Source organism: Ranitomeya variabilis, chromosome 5, assembly GCF_051348905.1.
Source record: "Ranitomeya variabilis isolate aRanVar5 chromosome 5, aRanVar5.hap1, whole genome shotgun sequence".
NCBI lineage: Eukaryota > Metazoa > Chordata > Amphibia > Anura > Dendrobatidae > Ranitomeya > Ranitomeya variabilis.
The window spans coordinates 531,035,389-531,051,307 of NC_135236.1; the positions used below are offsets into that span (position 1 = coordinate 531,035,389).

Here is a 15,919-nt window from a genome sequence, read left to right on the forward strand (position 1 = left end):
ACCCGAACTTGGCAGAATCGAAAGCAGATTCATGCATACATGGCTCATTCGACAAGCCTACAATCTGCAGTAACCACCAAACCGCTGCACGACCAGCTCTACCCTCACCTACTGTATCCTCACCCATCCCTGTAGATTGTGAGCCCTCGCGGGCAGGGTCCTTTCTCCTACTGTACCAGTCAGTGACTCGTATTGATTAAGATTACAGGACTTGTTTTTATTATATATACCCCTCACATGTAAAGCGCCATGGAATAAATGGCGCTATATTAATAAAGAATAATAATAAACACAGATCTATGAAACCTGGCCTAAACAGCACATTATTGCATATAAAACATTTCTAAACATTTTACATTAAGTCAAAGAACCCCTTTAAGAAACACAATATTCACATTAGAAATCCCACAGGGTCCAAATTATTATTTTTTCCTTAAATGGACAGATGGGCCAGCATTTGCCATAGTTACTAATTATTATACTGCTTCCCAACAGCCAAGCATACTTGATGACCTTATGCTATAAGGTAATGGTGTATTGCTCAAATATGCCATCACTATTTGTATGGTGGTAACCACCACCAGTCCTGTACCAATACTGCCGACACAGCGTTTTGGGAAAACCCCTTTCAAGTAAAACTCGCCGATTTGGCCTTGTACAGACCAGAACATTATGAAGAATGATTTGATAAAATTTACATTTGCTTCAGATTTAGACATCACAATATTATCTGTTGCTACAATAGTAATTTGGGGTGAACGGTGTTAGAGATCCATTACTATAAGTGGAAGTGTTCTTCCAAGTATGACTGATGGAATTATTTTATGGTATTCAGAATTGTGCAAATCCCCACTAGTAATGCGGGACTGCCGTACTATAGGCTTTTTGAAGTTGTAAAGTGGAGCTGACTTTGTGACCGGACACAAACATGACAGAGTACTACTAATATGCACACTGCACTACTTGCATGCCAGGAACTCAATCACAATAGGCCCAAACCCCACCAAAAAGTAATCAAAAAAGCACAGTACCAAGTAACTTGGTTGTAGGCTTTTACCTCCTTTATTTCCTTGGGAGGCGCTTCCTTTGGCACTTCTTCCTCAGCCTCCATTGGCTGCGGCTCTTCTACGGCTGGTTCCATCTTAACAGGCTCCTTAAGTTTTTCCACTTCTTTGTCTACAGAAATATTTGGGACATGGATGACTCAATTCTTTCATGACCTCAATCAATCAGAGGTGACAAGTCTCCATTTGAATAGCTCGAAATTCACTTCAATGGCTCAAATTTTTTTTTTTTGCAAAACTACAATCTCAACAAGACTAACCTGAGTTGGGCAGGAATGTAGTGATGTATGGCTGGACAGTATGTATGCAGTTTATGTTTAGAGATTAGCGAATTTGATCAGGGCTTGTTCGGCAAGCTATAGCGCTTACCGAATAAGCTGCAGAGGGAACCGGATACCTGGAGCGCTCCGGCTGATCAGCGGTTCGGCTCTGCAGCCGCATGTGTCACAGCTGTGTATAGCAAAATAAGAGTGGAAATACACTTTGTGGAGAATCTTAGTGCCACACCAGTGATTGTTTTTTACTTGCTCATTTGATAGGGATTGTCTAAGTATAATGGTCGCCATCTTGAGCAGCGCTCTAGCGTCATGTGACTGCATTTCTATGAGACTCCCAACTAAGCTGCACAGACGGATTCTGAATCTCAGACTTAGGCCACACGTTCAGTATTTGGTCAGTATTTCACGTCAGTATTTGAAGCCAAAACCAGGAGCGGGTGATAAATGCAGAAGTGGTGACATGTTTCTATTAATACGTTTGTTCTGACTGCTTCACTCCTGGTTTATGTAAAATACTGACCATATACTCAACGTGTGAACATGGCCTTACACTGAGAAAGTGACCTCTCCTTCACACCATGAGCCGGCAGGTTACAGAAGGGGTGACTTATTGCCGCTGAAATTAGGAAAAGACGGCGACCATTGAGTATAATAATATAATAATTACAGTTACACACAATTCCCATCAAACAAGCAAATAGAAATGTGCGCATGTGTACGAGTCCAAATAATCCCAGCTCTGTACACTGTGTACATCCAGCTGCAGCAGTGCAGTGCTGAGTGTAGTGCAGACCCGCAACGATCCGGCATTGATGACCAAAGACATAGTTCAGCAACATATAAATCCTGGACAACCTATGAAACTCCTTAGTTTTCAGTGAAGTTTAGCACAGGATAATCTACTAATTTCTTAAACTAAGCAGAAATATATGCTGCCTGCAGGGCTGCTTTGGCAAGTATAGCTTCACCCACCTTTTTCTTTCAGTTCCTGAGGTTTGTCCCACGTGGATTCCAAAGTGCGGTTATTATAGTAGTACGTTTTGCCGTCAATAGTTTTATATTCAGACCACTCAGATAATATCGTGGCTCCTGCTAAGGTGGCAGGAGATGCAGCTAGAGCCACTTGTGGATGAATCATTGGAACAAGCGAAGAAGCAATACCTGGCAAGACACCTACAGACATTGGCACAAGTTTAGGCACAAAAGAGTGTGGTAGAAAGCAAATCTTTAACATACGGTTTTTGTTACTGAAGGGGTTAGGTCTTTGTACATACACAGAGAATGCAGAGACATTGACAATTTATGTGTCCATTACACAGCACAGAGTAGCCATTTTGGAGTCAAAGAAAGAAGACTGCTGATCTTAGAGAAAAGCAGTGGTAGCAGGTTTGGTGACTATTCATGGGAAAAGCACAGTCACATTTAAGTTTGGTGGAAAAGTGTTTAAAAGGGAACCGGCCATGCCCTCAAACACTATAAACCTACAGATAAAGGTCTAGTCTGCACATTCATCACATTGCTATGCTGTCTTGCTGAAAGTGTGGTTACTGGGAGAAAATTTACTTGATTCCTCCTGGGAGCCTCCAGCTTTCAGTCAGTGGCATGCCAGAAATGCCACAGTCACCACAGGATTGTGAATAAAAAGCGCGGGGGCATGCTTACAGATGTAGCTGCTCTGGGCATGCCTCTGACTGAAAGCCAGCAACTCCTGGGAGGAATAAATAGAATCTCAGTAGTTGGGCTTTCAGTAAGGCAGCTGTACAACATGGTAATACTATTAACCTATAGGTTAGTAGAGTTTGGGGACATGACATGTTCCCCTTACAGAGAAGGTGTCATCAGAAAATTACCTATTGTATAAACCATGTTTTTATGCCAACACTGTACTTACACTTCCTGTTCTGTACAGAAGACTTTCCAGCAGTCTCATCATCACAGGTAGGATAATGAAAGCCAACACCTCTATAAACAGTACATAACACAGGATTCACTATGGGGATTGGCACAGCTCACCTCCTCCCCTTCCCATGCAATACAGCTTTTGCCTAGATCAGAGCATGAGCAGAAAGCCTTCTATACCAATCAATAGGGTCAGAGACATTTTACTGCTGCTTATGTCCATGTTGCTAATAAAAATAGAATATAAGGTCTTGTAGGGAGTGTGAAAACTGAAAGATTTCTGAATTTTGAAAAATAAACAGTGATATGTAAAATTATTTAAAGAAGGAAAAAAAATTGAAAATATACATTTAACATAAAAATCTGATTTAAACAAAAGGTAATTCTCAAATAACATTCCTTTGATTTAAAATGTTAACTAGCATCAAGATCATAAAACATATTTTTGGTTTATCAAGTGCTTTCAACATGTACGTGTGCCAAGTACCGTATATACTCGTATATAAGCAGAGTTTTTCAGCACATTTTCTGTGCTGAAAATGCCCCCCCCCTCGGCTTTTACACGAGTCATTGTCCCAGTTTACGTCGGAGGAGGAGGAGTGGTGGAGCATCTGGTCACTGGAGGCTGCGGCTAAAGCCTGTACCCGCTGCTAAAGAGAAATGAATATTCACTGCACTGGCAATGACTATTCATTTCTCTTATAGCACGCACACAGTTACAGCCACAGCCGCCAGCTTCCAGGCTCTCACGGGTGCACGCTCATTAAGGTAATGAATATTCACCTCTCCACGCCTATGGGAGTGGAAGAGGTGAATATTTATTACCTTAATGAGCGGGGACACATGATCGCTCGGCCGCAGGAGCTGCTGGCACCGGAACGAGATGCTGAGAGGGCACGCAGGGAAGGTAAGTAGGATGTTTTTTTCTTTTTTATGCTTTTCTCATGGGAGCCATACATACAAGGATGGGAATAAGGAGCCATGTATACAAGGATGGGAATAATGAGCCATACATACAAGGATGGGAATAAGGAGCCATGCCTACCAGAATCTGGATTAGGGGACAATGCATACCCGGCATATACTCAAGTCAATAAGTTTTCCCAGTTTTTCGAGGCAAAATTACGTGCCTCGGCTTATACTCTGTTCGTCTTATATACATTTATATACGGTACTTCGAAATTACATAGGTTTTAAGTATTGATGTGCAGTTTAGACAGGGTCAAGGCAGCACATTAAGTACACTGCTTAAAAAAATAAAGGGAACACTTAAACAACAAAATATAAGTCCAAGTAAATCAAACTGTCCACTTAGGAAGCAACACTGCTTGACAATCAATTTTACATGCTGTTGTGCAAATGGAATAGACAACAGATGGAAATTATTGGCAATTATCAAGACACACTCAATAAAGGAGTGGTTCTGCAGGTGGGGACCACAGACCACATCTCAATACCAATGCTTTCTGGCTGATGTTTTGGTCACTTTTGAATGTTGGTTGTGCTTTCACACTCGTGGTAACATGAGACGGACTCTACAACCCACACAAGTGGCTCAGGTAGTGCAGCTCATCCAGGATGGCACATCAATGCGAGCTGTGGCAAGGTGGTTTGCGGTGTCTGTCAGCGTAGTGTTCAGAGGCTGGAGGCGCTACCAGGAGACAGGCCAGTACACGTGGAGGGGGCCGTAGGAGGGCAGCAACCCAGCATCAGGACTGCTTCCTCAGCCTTTGTGCAAGGAGGAATAGGAGGAGCACTGCCAGAGCCCTGCAAAATGACCTCCAGCAGGCCACAAATGTGCATGTGTCTGCACAAACGGTTAGAAACCGACTCCATGAGGATGTTCCAAGTGCCCGACGTCCACAGATGGGGGTTGTGCTCAAAGTCCAAAACCGTGCAGGACGCTTGGCATTTGCCACAGAACACTAGATTTGGCAAATTCACCACTGGCACCCTGTGCTCTTCACAGATGAAAGCAGGTTCACACTGAGCACATGTGACAGACGTGACAGTCTGGAGATGCCGTGGAGAGCGATCTGCTGCCTGCAACATCCTTCAGCATGACCGATTTGGCAGCGAGTCAGTAATGGTGTGGGGTGGCATTTCTTAGGAGGGCCGCATAGCCCTCCATGTGCTCGCCAGAGTTAGCCTAAATGCCATTAGGTACCGAGATGAGATCCTCAGACCCCTTGTGAGACCATATGCTGGTGTAGTTGGCCCTGGGTTCCTCCTAATGCAGGACTATGCCAGACCTCATGTGGCTGAAGTGTGTCAGCAGTTCCTGCAAGATGAAGGCATTGAAGCTATGGACTGGCCTGCCCGTTTCCCAGACCTGAATCCGATTGAACACATCTGGGACATCATGTCTCGCACCATCCACCAACGTCACATTGCACCACAGACTGTCCAGGAGTTGGCGGATGCTTTAGTCCAGGTCTGGGAGGAGATCCCTCAGGAGACCATCCGCCGCCTCACCAGGAGCATGCCCAGGCGTTGTAGGGAAGTCATACATACACGTGGAGGCCACACACACTACTGAGCATCATTTCCTTGTCTTGAGGCATTTCCACTGAAGTTGGATCAGCCTGTAACTTCATTTTCCACTTTGATTTTGAGCATCATTCCAACTCCAGACTTCCGTGGGATATTAGTTGTGATTTACGTTGACAATTTTTACGTTTTATTGTTCTCAACACATTCCACTATGTAATGAATAAAGATTTACAACTGGAATATTTCATTCAGTGATATCTAGGATGTGGGATTTTAGTGTTCTCTTTATTTTTTTGAGCAGTGTATATACTAGGTAGTATTTCCACTTTGTGTCAGGAGGTGTAATAATTAAGAATAATTCTGTGTGTCCATGATAACAGACCACAAACCAACCTTGTGTAGGCAGATCACATTGCCTAGGACTTGCTTAACCAACCACACATGTTAATAAGAATTTGGGAACTGATATCAGGTATCTGTAGGCGTCACTGAGGAAGACACTTGGACCCATGGCATATGCTCAATTCTGATATCAAATAAAATTAAAGTGGGAATGTGCCAGAACACTAAAATGTGCATTTATTTTTATATTTCAGTGGCAATGTCACTGCATTTAAAAAAAACAAGAACAGACAAACAAAAAAAACAACAACTATACAATGAACAGTTTTTCTTCTATAGATAAACCCACTTCCTAAAGGAAACAGACTAGAATACTCTATAAACATACATAGCATTTGTGTTTCATGGGATCAATCTTACCACATGAAGGGGGTTAGCTTTGATATGGTGAAATTGTAATTCCTTTCAGGAAGTGGAGTTATCCTTAAGCGAATAATGCACAAACACACATACATGCAGGAAAAGACCACAACACTGAGATATAGAAAAGAACTTTTAGCAATGTTGGAATAACAAACATGTGCGTTATGCCTTTAATATTGCTTCAAGTCAGGTAAACTAAAATCTAAGTCACTATACTGATGTGCTGGGGGGGGGGGGGTAGGGGAGGGATCGCGAAAATGCTGTATGGACAAATAAGGGGGATTATGTACACGTGCATTCACTACCATGCCAAACAACCACAAACTAAAAACATTAGGAAAAAGTTACCGGTTTTGGTAGTAGCCACTGTCTTTACATACGGGCAGCTTACTATTTGCATCATTGCTACACCTGTAAAATGGATATGCAAACAGATTTGAACATGACTATCACTGTCCGCTAGCATGGGGCTGGACACCGCGCACATTACATCAATAACCAAACCTGAAAATGACTGAACTCTGTAACTTTTCTATTATGACAGTTGTGAAGGTACATTCTGTGAGATGCCCTAACCCTACTTTACAGCTGTGAGTGTAAATGACTACCAATCCCTACCACTGTAGGATTTAGAAATCTATTCCAGAAGTTCACAGCACGCACATATATATACAATAGGTGGTAATGGACAGAGGAGCAAAGGCTACAGGGTCATGTGTCAAATGGAAGGACACCAATATTCTGCAGGCGCTCACATTCACATTACGGATCAAGGTCCTCAATTATCAGAACCCATCTAGATAAATGACCTCTGAGGCACGACTGCTAACTTGGAGACACGCAGAGGAACACATACACTGAATGTGAAAAGTGTGTATGTAGTCATTAACACAGATCTTAGAGTACTTACAGGGGTATTGAAATAAATCATTTCCTTAGATCTTTTGGGGATCCAAACACAAGAGATCACTAGAATAGTGGTTTGATGTCTTAGAGTAGTGAATAGATACCCATTGAAAAAAAAATGTAACAGGTCTGAAAAGTCTGTCATGCCTAAATAACTCCCCGTGGAGATAAACCGTGTATATAATAAACAGTCTATGGGTACACTGCACACCCTACAACGCTGCCATCTGCAGTCATTTTTTAAGCATTACAAATGATTTTCCCAAAAATGTTAAATTGCTAGGAAAGATATACTTACATTTTTCTCTGTTTCGGGCACACCCCGTACATTATTCTAACCTTCCCCATAGTATTTTTTTTTCTTTTAGCTTGACATGGTACCACCAATGTCCCCCCAAAAAACACCTGCTGTAAGCTGCAGAACCACTTCTATTGCCCTGTACAATTTATAGAGGACTCACCCAAGTCCTTACATCCAATTTATTCATAGACTGTTTTACCCCTGTACATTATCGAAAGTCACTTTCATGACCAATAACCTTCTCATTTTTTTTTTACCTTTTACACTGAATACTGCTACCCCACAGCTAGAGTCAGTCAGGAACTTTGCTGCCAAATGCTTCACACCCTATACATCTGAAATGAAGATAAAGTGAACCTGTCACCAGGTTTGGCCGATAAGAGATGCGGCCATCACCTTTCAGGGCTGATATACAGCATTCTATAATGTTGTATATCTGCCCCCAACCGACCTGAAAGAGAAGAAAAAGAACTTATTATACTCACCTGGGGCGGTCCGGTCCGATGGGCGTCACTGATCTTGGTCCGGTGCCTCCCATCTTCTTATGATCCCTGTCCTCCTGCTTGTTTCGTGTGGATGGTGCGTGCCTTCATCATCCACACAGTCTCCTCGGCACAGCGCTCCTGGGCAGGCGTGTTTCTCGGCCCTGTCGAGGGCATCGCAAAGTACTGTAGAGCACCGGGGCTCCTTGACCTTTCCCAGCACGTGCGCACTGCAGTACATTGCTCTGCCCTCAACAGGGTAAAGAAGTACGACTGCGCAGGAGAGCGGTGCCGAGGAGACGGGTCATCCACACGAAGCAAGCAGGAGGGCGGTATTCGCAAGAAGAAGGGAGGCGCTGGACCTAGAAGAGTGACAGCCATCGGACCAGAATGCCCTGCAGATGAGTATAATAAAAGTTATATTTCTTCTCTTACAAGTCCGATCAGAGGACAGATATACAGTATTATACAATGCTGTATATCAACCCTGAAAGGTGATGGCCGTATCTCTTGGTGACAGGTTCCCTTTAAGGTGAATATGTCAGTAGAACTACCCTTCTAAGACATTTAAATGGGCATACAGGTCATAGAATGTTGAATAGTACAGTAATATCTGCAATCTATATATATATATATATATATATATATATATATATATATATATATATATATATATATATATATATATATATATATATATATATATATATATATATCTATAATATAACGCTGGGAGCGTCACTCTGTCCGAAGCCTCTATAGACTGCGCAAGCGCCGGCGCAGTCTAGGCCCCACAGAGCGACGCTCCCAGGAGATCGCGGTATGCGTAAACACTGAACGCTCACCGCGATCTCCAACGGAGAAGCAGGGACCGCCAGGAGGGTAAGTATGATATATTTACCTGTCCCGTTCCTCCGTTGCGCGCTGCCCCTCCGTCCTCCGGTCCACATCCTCTGCCTGTGACGTTCACAGTTCAGAGGGCGCGATGACGCGCTTAATGCGCGCCGCCCTCTGACTGAACAGTCACAGGCAGAGGACCCGGAAGACAGACCGGCGCGCAGCGCTGGATCAGGGCCAGGTAACTATAGCAAGTGCCGGGGGCCTGAGCTAGCGGCGACTCCGGCACCTGACCCCCACAGCGCGCCGGTGTCCCCGCCTGCTCAGGCCCCCAGCACCGCCGCGCACAGCCTGAGCCACCGCACCCAGCACAGCCTGAGCCACCGCACCCAGCACGGCCTGAGCCACCGCAGCCAGCACCGCCTGAGCCACCGCAGCCAGCACCGCCTGAGCCACCGCAGCCAGCACCGCCTGAGCCACCGCAGCCAGCACCGCCTGAGCCACCGCACCCAGCACGGCCTGAGTCACCGCACCCAGCACATCCTGAGCCACCGCAGCCAGCACCGCCTGAGCCACCGCAGCCAGCACCGCCTGAGCCACCGCAGCCAGCACGGCCTGAGCCACCGCAGCCAGCACGGCCTGAGCCACCGCACCCAGCACGGCCTGAGCCACCGCACCCAGCACGGCCTGAGTCACCGCACCCAGCACATCCTGAGCCACCGCACCCAGCACGGCCTGAGCCACCGCACCCAGCACGGCCTGAGTCACCGCACCCAGCACATCCTGAGCCACCGCAGCCAGCACCGCCTGAGCCACCGCAGCCAGCACCGCCTGAGCCACCGCAGCCAGCACGGCCTGAGCCACCGCAGCCAGCACGGCCTGAGCCACCGCACCCAGCACAGCCTGAGCCACCGCAGCCAGCACCGCCTGAGCCACCGCACCCAGCACGGCCTGAGCCACCGCACCCAGCACGGCCTGAGCCACCGCAGCCAGCACCGCCTGAGCCACCGCACCCAGCACCGCCTGAGCCACCGCACCCAGCACGGCCTGAGCCACCGCACCCAGCACGGCCTGAGCCACCGCAGCCAGCACGGCCTGAGCCACCGCACCCAGCACGGCCTGAGCCACCGCAGCCAGCACGGCCTGAGCCACCGCACCCAGCACGGCCTGAGCCACCGCAGCCAGCACGGCCTGAGCCACCGCACCCAGCACGGCCTGAGCCACCGCACCCAGCACGGCCTGAGCCACCGCACCCAGCACGGCCTGAGCCACCGCACCCAGCAGGGCCTGAGCCACCGCACCCAGCAGGGCCTGAGCCACCGCACCCAGCAGGGCCTGAGCCACCGCACCCAGCAGGGCCTGAGCCACCGCACCCAGCAGGGCCTGAGCCACCGCACCCAGCACGGCCTGAGCCACCGCACCCAGCACGGCCTGAGCCACCGCACCCAGCACGGCCTGAGCCACCGCACCCAGCACGGCCTGAGCCACCGCACCCAGCACGGCCTGAGCCACCGCACCCAGCACGGCCTGAGCCACCGCACCCAGCACGGCCTGAGCCACCGCACCCAGCACGGCCTGAGCCACCGCACCCAGCACGGCCTGAGCCACCGCACCCAGCACGGCCTGAGCCACCGCACCCAGCACGGCCTGAGCCACCGCACCCAGCACGGCCTGAGCCACCGCACCCAGCACGGCCTGAGCCACCGCACCCAGCACGGCCTGAGCCACCGCACCCAGCACGGCCTGAGCCACCGCACCCAGCACGGCCTGAGCCACCGCACCCAGCACGGCCTGAGCCACCGCACCCAGCACGGCCTGAGCCACCGCACCCAGCACGGCCTGAGCCACCGCACCCAGCACGGCCTGAGCCACCGCACCCAGCACGGCCGCCCACAGCCACGCACAGCCGCCGCACCCAGCACAGCCTGAGCCACCACACAGCCTGAGCCACCGCACCCAGCACAGCCACGCACAGCCGCCGCACCCAGCACAGCCACGCACAGCCGCCGCACCCAGCACAGCCACGCACAGCCGCCGCACCCAGCACAGCCACGCACAGCCGCCTGCACTCAGCACCGCCACGCACAGCCGCCCGCGCTCAGCTCCGCCACGCAAAGCCACCCACGCACAGCACAGCCACATACAGCCGCCCGCACTCAGCACAGCCGCCTGCACTTAGCACAGCCGCCCGCACTGATGGGGGCGCAGGATGGAGCAGCACATGATGGGGTGGAGCAGCACATGACAGGATGGGGGCGCAGGATGGAGCAGCACAGCCACCGCACCCAGCACAGCCACCGCACCCAGCACAGCCGCCCGCACCCAGCACAGCCTGAGCCACCGCACCCAGCACAGCCACGCACAGCTGCCGCACCCAGCACAGCCACCGCACCCAGCACGGCCACGCCCACCCAGCACGGCCACGCACAGCCGCCTGCACTCAGCACAGCCACGCACAGCCGCCTGCACTCAGCATAGCCACGCACAGCCGCCCGCACTCAGCACCGCCACGCACAGCCGCCCGCACTCGGCACCGCCACGCACAGCCGCCCGCACTCGGCACCGCCACGCACAGCCGCCCGCACTCAGCACCGCCACGCACAGCCGCCCGCACTCAGCACCGCCACGCACAGCCGCCCGCACTCAGCACCGCCACGCACAGCCGCCCACGCACAGCATAGCCACGCACAGCCGCCGCACCCAGCATAGCCACGCACAGCCGCCGCACCCAGCATAGCCACCGCACCCAGCACAGCCACGCCCACCCAGCACAGCCACGCACAGCCGCCCGCACCCAGCACAGCCGCCCGCACTCAGCACCGCCACGCACAGCCGCCCGCACTCAGCACCGCCACGCACAGCCGCCCATGCACAGCACAGCCACATACAGCCGCCGCACCCAGCATAGCCACGCACAGCCGCCCGCACCCAGCACCGCCACGCACAGCCGCCGCACCCAGCACAGCCACGCACAGCTGCCCGCACCCAGCACAGCCGCCTGCACTCAGCACAGCCACGCACAGCCGCCCACAGCCACGCACAGCCGCCTGCACTCAGCACCGCCACTCACAGCTGCCCGCACTCAGCACCGCCACGCACAGCCGCCCACGCATAGCACAGCCACATACAGCCGCCCGCACTTAGCACAGCCGCCCGCACTGATGGGGTGCAGGATGGAGCAGCACATGATAGGGTGGAGCAGCACATGACAGGATGGGGGCGCAGGATGGAGCAGCACAGCCACCGCACCCAGCACAGCCACCGCACCCAGCACAGCCACCGCACCCAGCACAGCCACCGCACCCAGCACAGCCACGCACAGCCGCCCGCACCCAGCACAGCCACGCACAGCCGCCCGCACTCAGTACCGCCACGCACAGCCGCCCGCACCCAACACAGCCACCTGCACCCAGCACAGCCACGCCCAGCCGCCCGCACCCAGCACAGCCACGCCCAGCCGCCCACGCACAGCACAGCCACATACAGCCGCCCGCACTCAGCACAGCTGCCCGCACTCAGCACAGCCGCCCGCACTGATGGGGGCGCAGGATGGGAGCACATGACAGGATGGGGATGCAGGATGGAGTAGCACATACCAGGATGGAGACCATATACCAATATAAATGCTCGCCACCCGGGCGTAGAACGGGTTCAATAGCTAGTATATATATATATATATATATATAAAATGAGCTGTTAAGATCTACGAGGCGGACACACATCTGTATCAGGGTGGATTGATTTAAATCACGCCGATTTAAATCATGATTTAAATCACGATTTAAATCAAAAGATTTTTTTCTATTTAAATCGGATCGATTTAAATCATGATTTTAATCATGATTTAAATCACTGATTTAAATCAAAAGGTTTTTTTTAATATAAATCACGATTAAAATGAGAAGTGAGAGCAGTGCGCATGTGCGCCCATAGTTACACGGACGAAACTAGGGGCAACGATCTAACGCCAGGGTGAGGGGGGGACCCCAAAGTAAGTAAAAATCATTTTTGTTTTACTATATGGCAATAGGTAGGTGTTTAAAAGCAGCATGTCTTAATTGTATAAACTATTAATAGCCTCCACATTTTGTTCATACTGCCCCTTTAATTCCACACTTCTAGCTTGGTTTCACTTTTGGTTTAGTTTCTTTTTCCATTCAGTTGACATGCCCAAACTGGATAGTCAGCATCCTACAGAAACCTCTGGAAGAGCATGGCATTGTGAATGTTACACATATACAGCCTTTATTCTACTGAGTTAAACAACTCAGCTTTATCTCATGATGGAAGAACCTTTGGATGGTAAAATATTTTCCTCAAAAAGCAGTTTATTGAAAAAAATCCGATTTAAATCAAAAAAATCCGATTTAAATAAAAAAAATCCGATTTTTTTGATTTTTTTTAAAAAAACATTGATTTTTATCCACCCTGATCTGTATGACAATCTGTCTCCAGAGCTTATTTAAATGAAAAGGGGCGTTACCAGTGTGAGACATGTAATGACTGGCAGTCTGCTCTCATGATCTACATCTCTCTCACTGGTAACATTCCCTTTAATTTAACCCCTTCAAGACACAGCCCTTTTTCGTCTTTGCGTTTTCGTTTGTCACTCCCCTCATTCCCAGAGCCGTAACTTTTTTAATTTTCCGTCAATATGGCCATGTGAGGGCTTATTTTTTGCGGGACGAGTTGTACTTTTGAACGACACCATTGGTTTTACCATGTCTTGTACTAGAAAACGGGAAAAAAATTCCAAGTGTGGTGAAATTCCAAAAAAAGTGCAATCCCACACTTGATTTTTGTTTGGCTTTTTTTCTACCTTCTCTAAATGCTAAAACTGACCTGATATTATGATTCTCCAGTTCATTATGAGTTCATAGGCGCCAAACATATCTAGGTTCTCTTTTATCTAAGTGGTGAAAAAAATTTCCAAACTTTGCTAAAAAAAAAAAAAAAAAAATTGCGCCATTTTCCGATACCTGTAGCGTTTCCATTTTTCAGGATCTCGGGTCGGGTGAGGGCTAACTTTTTGCGCGCCGAGCTGACTTTTTAATGATACCACTTTTGTGCAGATACGTTCTTTTGATCGCCCATTATTGCATTTTACTGCAATGTCGCGGCGACTAAAAAAAAAAAGGTAATTCTGGAGTTTTTATGTTTGATTTTTTTTTGAATGGGGTGCAAGGGGGGTGATTTAAACTTTTATATTTTAAACATTTTTTTTTTTTTACTTTTGCCATGCTTCAATAGCCTCTAGCCATGGGAGGCTAGAATCTGGCACAACTGGATCGGCTCAGCTACATAGAAGCGATCTGATGATCACTCCTATGCAGCTGAATTACACAGGGTGGCGCTCACAGCAAGCCGGCATCAACCATAGAGGTCTCAAGGAGACCACACATGACGGGGGTCGGCGATGCGCGCATTTATCGACCCGATGGCCGGAAGCGGTAGTTAAATGTCGCTGTCAGCGTTTGACAGCGGCATTTAACTATTTAATAGCGGCGGGTGGATCGCGATTCCACCTGTCGCTATTGCGCGCACATGTCAGCTGTGAAAAACAGCTGACATGTCACGACTGTGATGTGGGCTCAGCGTCGGAGCTCACATCAAAGGGGGAGACACGACATGTGCAGTACTAGTACGACGCATGTCGTGAAGGGGTTAACCACTTCACGACATTCACCGTACATGTATGGTGCAGTGAGAGGTGCGATCCCAGAATTGTGTGGTGCGCCGGTTCACTCGTAGAACCAGCTATTGGCTTTGGCATTCATCCTAAGTCATGTGACAAGGCTCATTAGAAAGTTGACATTGACTTTTAGGATTGCTACTTCCTATAGGTGACACGAGTTCTAGTCCTCTACTTCTCTGAAGAGACAATTTGCATATTTCTCAGAGGAGCATTACGGCTTAAAAGTCCCCTCACCTCGGCATGTCAGGCTTGACATGTCTCTCTCCATACGGAGGAACATTACCCCTTAGAAACCGGTCAGACGACTCTCACACAGCCAAACTAGATCTCACACTTTGCAATGACGAGGGGCAGCACCCCGAAACACTGTCTGCAAATTGAGATTTTGGTATTGGCTTTTATCCAAAGTCATGTGACAAAGCTCGTTGGAGAGTCGATAATTTAGTGATGGGCAGTCCGGCTCTCTTGGCTCGACTCACCAAGAAGAGCCGGCTCTTTTGGATCCTAAAATGGATCCCTATTAAATACTAGATGGTGGCCCGATTCTAACGCATCGGGTATTCTAGAATATGTATGTATGTATGTATGTATGTATGTATGTATGTATGTATGTATGTATGTATGTATGTATGTATGTATGTATGTATGTATGTAGCAGCCACATAGTATATAGCACAGGCCACGTAGTATATAGCAAATATTACGTGGCCTGTGCTATATACTATGTGGCTGCTATATACATACATATTGTAGAATACCCGATGCGTTAATACAGGCCACGCAGTATATAACAGTGGCCACGCAGTATATAACACAGCCCAAACAGTATATAACACAGCCCACGCGGTATATAGCAGCCACTCAGTATATAACACAGGCCACGCAGTATATCACACAGCCCACGTACTATATAACAGCCCACACAGTATATAACACAGGCGACGCAGTATATATCACAGCCCACGCAGTATATCACACAGGCGACGCAGTATATCACACAGCCCACGCACTATATCACACAGCCCACGCACTATATCACACAGCCCACGCACTATATCACACAGCCCACGCACTATATAACACAGCCCACGCACTATATAACACAGCCCACGCACTATATAACACAGCCCACGCACTATATAACACAGCCCACGCACTATATAACACAGCCCACGCACTATATAACACAGCCCACGCAC

At 49.1% G+C, this 15,919-nt stretch overlaps 1 protein-coding gene across 4 annotated transcripts in view; it reads right to left on the reverse strand.

Annotated features, from left to right (window-relative positions):
* Positions 1–15,919, reverse strand: part of TCERG1 (transcription elongation regulator 1) — a 101,603-nt gene that overhangs the window by 72,205 nt on the left and 13,479 nt on the right. For 2 of the 4 annotated variants that reach the window (XM_077265828.1, XM_077265826.1), the window contains exons 6-8: positions 6,848–6,910; positions 2,315–2,515; positions 1,058–1,176 (exon numbers count right to left, since the gene is read on the reverse strand). In XM_077265828.1, the coding sequence (XP_077121943.1) occupies positions 1,058–1,176; positions 2,315–2,515; positions 6,848–6,910 (383 nt within the window). The remainder of the gene's footprint in view (positions 1–1,057; positions 1,177–2,314; positions 2,516–6,847; positions 6,911–15,919) is intronic. The other 2 variants (XM_077265829.1, XM_077265827.1) reach the window with 1 other exon arrangement.